The sequence below is a fragment of the Naegleria gruberi genome (genome assembly GCF_000004985.1).
Source record: "Naegleria gruberi genomic scaffold NAEGRscaffold_1, whole genome shotgun sequence".
In the NCBI taxonomy this organism is placed as follows: Eukaryota; Heterolobosea; class Eutetramitea; order Acrasida; family Naegleriidae; genus Naegleria; species Naegleria gruberi.
The window spans coordinates 1,289,734-1,295,733 of NW_003163326.1; the positions used below are offsets into that span (position 1 = coordinate 1,289,734).

General features: G+C 34.6%; 3 protein-coding genes across 3 annotated transcripts; 1 reads left to right on the forward strand and 2 right to left on the reverse strand.

Moving 5' to 3' along the window:
• Nucleotides 1–428: 428 nt before the first annotated feature.
• NAEGRDRAFT_77827 (rabGTPase-activating protein) lies at nt 429–3,448 on the reverse strand. Its single transcript, XM_002683543.1, has 3 exons — nt 3,042–3,448; nt 2,877–2,978; nt 429–2,739 (listed from the first exon to the last, which is right to left on the reverse strand). The coding sequence occupies exons 1-3, from the start codon at nt 3,371–3,373 to the stop codon at nt 456–458; spliced, it is 2,718 nt and encodes a 905-aa protein (XP_002683589.1). The 5' UTR covers nt 3,374–3,448; the 3' UTR covers nt 429–455.
• A 963-nt stretch (nt 3,449–4,411) lies between these two features.
• Nucleotides 4,412–5,425, forward strand: NAEGRDRAFT_28918 (uncharacterized protein; the record flags this gene model as incomplete). Its single annotated transcript, XM_002683238.1, has 1 exon — nt 4,412–5,425. One exon carries the CDS (start codon nt 4,412–4,414, stop codon nt 5,423–5,425), a length of 1,014 nt encoding a protein of 337 aa, XP_002683284.1.
• A 92-nt stretch (nt 5,426–5,517) lies between these two features.
• Nucleotides 5,518–6,000, reverse strand: NAEGRDRAFT_61589 (uncharacterized protein; the record flags this gene model as incomplete). The annotated part of the gene is made up of 1 exon (XM_002683544.1): nt 5,518–6,000. The coding sequence occupies one exon, from the start codon at nt 5,998–6,000 to the stop codon at nt 5,518–5,520; it is 483 nt and encodes a 160-aa protein (XP_002683590.1).

Genomic DNA, 6,000 nt, shown 5'->3' on the forward strand with positions numbered 1-6,000 from the left:
ATTAACAACGACGTTTTGACCAAAAACCAGAGAGCAAAGTAAAAATGTGGTAATTGCAATGATAGCTAAAGGTACTCTCATTTTTTTTAAGGCTGATATTTTCTTTCTTGCGCTGTGTGTTGATTTAGGGGCGCGTCTTTTGTTAAGGATTGTTGAACAAACAATAAGCAATCCTGTAAACCAAATATTTTTAGTGGACGACAGAGCTATGGTGCCCTACACTATTATTTTGGTTAGTTGACAATTTCTATTGCCTATCGACCTATGAAGGTGGTGCCAAATGAGCTAACTTTGTACAGATTTAATTGTTATCAAGTCTTGAAAGTGCACAATGAGAAGACAAGAAGGAGAAGCAACAATAAGAAACTCCTCAAAGTGGAATCTTCACTTTTTTGTAACTCTAGGAACATTGAACAAATGGAAGAATTAATTTTCAAAGTCCTGTTCCAAATGTTTTATTTGAAATACCAAACTTCAACCTTCAAAACAGAGAAGGTTGTTTTTGAACCAACTAGTGGCTCATTGTCAAATGTTGTGCATCTATTACTTGTACCAATACAGAGCTGATCATCGATTTGTAAGGCAGGACCATCACCACCAGCACCAAATACCAATCTGTCCTTTCTACCCATTACGAAAAAGTCATTCTTCCTTGACCATTTGTATCTGGCTTCCACGGGATACATTGAGAATAAGAAGGTATCTGTCGTACCTTCAAAACGATAGGTCTTATCATAGGACTCACCACAGTAAGCTCCAAAAACACAAACATCTGCTGTCTTTTTCTTCTTTTCTACTGGTGCTTCCTTTTTAGCATTAGGGTCCTTCTTTAAAGACTTTCTTAATGATGTACCTTGCTCCTTATGTTTTCTAATCATTTCAATGACTTTCATGGCATCTTCTTCATTTTCAGAAATTTGTAATTCTTGTGTGTGAGGTTGATTTTTTTCTTCCTTTTGTTGCTTCTTGATATCGTCAATGTCACCATCTAATGAGATAGGAACGGCTGATATCAGAAGGATATTAGGGCCAATATCATTACAAATACTATACAATTGTGACAAACTATAACCATCTCTAGAGGTGGTGAATCTCAGTGCAAGAGTTCTCAACTTTTGCTTATATGAAAGCCAAGAAAAGAGTAACTCCCATTGAGAGATATCCTTAATGATTTCTGATTGTGAGGAAATCTTTGGCTTGACAAAGGTGGACATTTTACCAGTTAATTTGGCAGGATTAATTTCTGCTCTATTCTTTTCATCCAGCTGTGTAAGATATTTTCTTGAAATACCAAATTTGAAGGCTGTCTTGAAAAATTCATCTTCATCAATACTCAGAGAGGTATTTGTTGTGAGAATTTCTTCCATAAAGTTTGGTGAGAGAATCTTCAATAATTTTGGTTCCATAGTTTTCAATACTGCAAATGCTACTCTGTATAAAATCTTGGCACCTTCATTAATGAATGAATCCATAGTTCTCAAAACAAAGTTGAATGGTAAATATGGAACAAAGAGTCTAGAGAACCACTTATAGGTAACAGTACTGATATCAAAACCAATCTTTTCAAAATGACTTCCCAAGTTTGGAATATTCTTCTTAATGATATCACTAAATGATTCAATAAATAAAGCATGTTGCATCTTGTTAGTTCTAAAGTACCATTTGGATTCTCTGGACTTTTCAAGCATACAGTGGGCAGTTGCATAAGCTTGTTTTTCATTCATAATGATCAATAATAATTGAACAAGATCTGGTAATGGTGGGCAATAATCAATGTCCAAGTGATGATCAGCAAGAACACACAGAATTCTCTTTGCTGATTTGATACCATCAACATTGAGTAAACAAAAATCTCTATCAACTTCCTTCTTCTTAGTTACAACCTTTGGCTCACCAGTCTCTTCATCAAATTCTTCCTCTTCCTTCTTTGGTTCTTCTTTAACAGCTCCAGTTGGATTATCTACATTATAACCTGGTAACTTTGAACCAAATTCAGCAACAATTCTTGGATCTACAGATTCAATAAATTCCTTCTTGTTCTTGTGAACCTCGTTAGTGGTATAGTGACCGTATGTCTTTTCGAAGTGATTTTCATAGAAATATGGACTCTGTTTCAAAAGAGATTTTGAGCCAGAAATTCCAGTCCATAATAAACATCTCTTTGACTGAGGAATTCCAGATCTTATCAACCCTTTTGTGGATTTGGAAACTTCAGAGTGGCTGAGAGGGAATTTTTGAACATCCTTCCAAGCACCTTCCCTTTGTCTTTTATCGTCAGTGAGTAATGAATCAATTGGTATCTTTTGAATATCTACATAACGTGAAAGATGTAAATCCTCCAATCCATCAGTTTTTTCAATAAAAACAAAATCATCAGAATTGTCCTTTCTTTCATCATCAAGATCAATGTATGGTCCTTTTTCATCCACTTCATCCCAATTAAACCCACTTCCAACAGCAGAGTCATCATCATCAATAAATCCACCAGTCTCCTTTTTACTTTCCACAGAATTTAAAATTGAGTCTTGTTTTTCAATGGCACTTGGTAAAATGTTTTCAATTAAAAGTTTAACCATAGATTTACCTGTTCTTCCAGGTGGAATTTTCTCACCCTTGTATAATCTTGTATATCCGTTATGGAAAACATCATAGTATCTAATGGTTACATTTCTATTCAGTCTTAAAAAGGCTGTTTCTAACCAAGTCTCAGCACCACCAATAGACGAGAATGTCATTGTACTGTATGTTCGTTCATGTTGTTGTTATTGTTGTACATTTGATGAGGAATTGTTGTTATTATATTTGATGATGAGTTAAAGTTTGATAATGATTTGATGAAAATAGAATTAGGGTTGAAGATGAGAGAAAACACAAACCTCTGAGCTAAACATTGTTGAACTTTTCTCTTTACGTGGAATGTATAGACATTCTCTTGTTCATTACAATCAAGTTCTGCATTCTCCGTAACAATTTCAAATCTACATTCATCAACAAAAGTTATAATTGTATATTCTTCTTCTAATAATAATAATAATACATACTTGTTCAGTTTATCATTATAACTCATGATAGAAGTGATTGGATCGTAGGTAGCAAACCAATCGGATTGATCTCTTGATATTGATCCCATTAAATCGTGTCCATAAACTTTAGTCATATTTTCAGCATCCTCTTTTGATGGTGCTTTGAATGCCTTTCCTGTTTGAGCGGATTCATTTTCCAATCTTCTTCTTAAAATATGAAATGCTGGCCTTGGAATAATCTTGGCATATTTATCAGTATCTTCAAAGTATTTAACTACAATCATTTTCATTGGTTTTCTCTTCGGAATTTTACTTCCTTGAGCAGATGATGATGTCACTTCTTCTGTCATTCTTTTTGGTTATTAATAACAATACTCTTGGCAGCGATTATGCAGACAACGAAATACAAGAGAAGTGTTGTGATCAGAGAGATATTTTTTTTCGCTTTTGTTTATAGTCAGGTCTATTTTTGTGTTTGGTTTTAGATTTGATAATTATCGCACAGGTGCAATGAGACAGTTTATTTAATCTTCGGGCAAGTCTCTTTACACGATGTTGTTCTAATGTGCTCACTGTGTCATTGAGGTGTTAAGCTTCTAAAATCAATATCAATCAGATCAGGGATGTTCAGCGTGCTAAATGTCAAGCAGAACAGGACCAAATATTTCAATCCTTCAATCGAATGTGTAAGGATACATCCTCCTTCAACCATTTCTTATTTCAAATCAATATTGATTATTTCTATTTATACAGTATTTGATTCTTTACGTACACTATGTTGAACATAGTGCAACAATAGCACTGGATTTTGACTGAACCAATTGACTTGTTTTTGAGAATCCTAATTTCGCTCTACATTGGAGAAAATAATTCAAAATCTTGCAATACAGCTTCAAAACTTTTAAAAACGCAAAAAAATGACGACAAATAATTCATGGAATCCATTTCAATCCTCGGTGACCTTTTCCTCTATGGCACCTTCCATGATGAATACCATCTGTAATAATATTAATAATAATAATAATAATAGGAGAGAGATGGATGACAATGGATCGAATCAATCATCTTCGTGTTATTATCAAGGAGAAAATTCGACGACAATTTTGGGAATGAATAACAAGACACATACTAAAATGTTTCTTCGGAATATTGGTGGAGGAGCCTTGCTCAGTAATAATGATAATAATAATACTTGTTCATCTGATATTCAGCATCGACATGATGAGGGAGTGCTAGTTTGTTCTCCTCTTCCTCCAAAGAATATTCAACAACCACAAATTAATTCTACTAATAATATTGAAAATTCTAATATTTCGGAGAGTCAACAACAAGCAATTTTACAATCTGATCCACAATCAGATAAACCAACGAGTTCTCAACTTCTCTACATGAAACTTTCAAAGAATTTACTTGCTGGAGGCTTGGCAAGATGTGGTGCAGCTATGATTATGTTTCCTATTGATGTTGTGAAAACAAGGTTACAATTTCAAAGAGAAGATGCCTTCATGCAAGGAAAATTACGTCATCACTACAAGCACGGAATTGATGCCTTTACTACAATTTTAAAAGAAGAAGGTTTCAGAGGTCTGTACAAGGGTCTTTCAGTTCGTCTTATTTACATTACACCAGCCGCAGCTGTTAGTTTCACAGTATATGAACAATTTATGCAATCTATCCAAGGCAGACTCTCCACTATTTCATCAAAAGATAATTCCTCCGAGGAAAAGTCAAGCCAATTTTCATGGACTACTCCTCTTTTAACACTCTCTGCTGGTCTTTTGGCCAGAATTTTTGGTACTGCCTGCAGAACACCTTTCGATATTGTGAAACAACAATTACAAGTTGAGGGACAATTGAAATTGAATAAGACTGAAAGAAATTTAAGAAATGGAATTATTGGAACAGCAAAGAATATTGTAAAACAAGATGGTTTTTCTGGATTCTTCTCTGGATATTATGTAACTTTATTGAGAGATGCTCCGTTTGCCGCCATCTATTTTACATCTTATGAAACTATTAAGAGAATGCTTAGTATTAAGCAACAAAAGCATGAAATTTCAACAGATGAATTGGCCAAGAAGAGACCAGGAAAATCCATTCATCACTTGTTTGCTGGAGCATTGGCAGGAGCTATTGGCACAACATGTACAATTCCAGTTGATGTTGTCAAGACCAGATTACAAACTCAAAGCAAGACTGGCCTTAGGGAATATGATGGAGTAGTTGACGCATTCCGAAAGATTTACAAACAAGAGGGTCTGAAGGCATTTTCTAAAGGTTTGGGTCCAAGATTAATCTACATTATGCCTGCATCTGCTCTCACTTTCACACTCTACGAAAAATTGAAAGTATTTTTCAAAATTGAAAACAGCAACTCAACTGAATCCACTAACAGTGCTTAATGTAACTTGAAAATAATGTTGACGAGGGCTATTTTGTCAAACCTTAATTTCATTAAAGTTGAAAGTTTTGGAAAAGTGGAACATGGTATTTATTAAAAACTACCAAAAAATGTCATGTAAATAGGTTCAATTATTTCAAATCCTCGACCATCCATCTTTTTAATATAACTCAGGGCATCCTTACTTAATTTATCATCACCATAATGTTGTCTAATAAGATTTACCAACTTTTTAACATACTTCAAATGAAGTCTCTGATCATGCATCCTGCACACCAGATCCAAATCATCAACAGGTACTCCATTAAATTTCCAAGTAAAAGGACCACCATATTTTCCATACCAAAAGGCAACTTTGGTGTTTGATTTTGGGCAGGTTCCGAGAATTGCCAAACATTCCTTCTCACTCTCCAAAAGAGCTGGAGAGCCCTGCTTTATAATTGAAATGAATTGTTCCTTGTATGTTTGCTCATCTTCCAAAAGGTGTGATATTGAGGAATGATGGATTGAGGGTTGTGGGCTTGCAGATGATGGTTGTTGTTTTGCAAGCACAATATTTGAATCAGATGATGACAT

Coding starts and splice junctions, on each gene's coding strand:
- NAEGRDRAFT_77827 (XM_002683543.1), bottom strand. CDS start 3,373: ATGACAGAAGAAGTGACATCATCATCTGCTCAAGGAAGTAAAATTCCG. Junction 2,979..3,041: donor TATAATGATAAACTGAACAA/GTATGTATTATT, acceptor TGATGAATGTAG/ATTTGAAATTGTTACGGAGA. Junction 2,740..2,876: donor CAACAATGTTTAGCTCAGAG/GTTTGTGTTTTC, acceptor ACGAACATACAG/TACAATGACATTCTCGTCTA.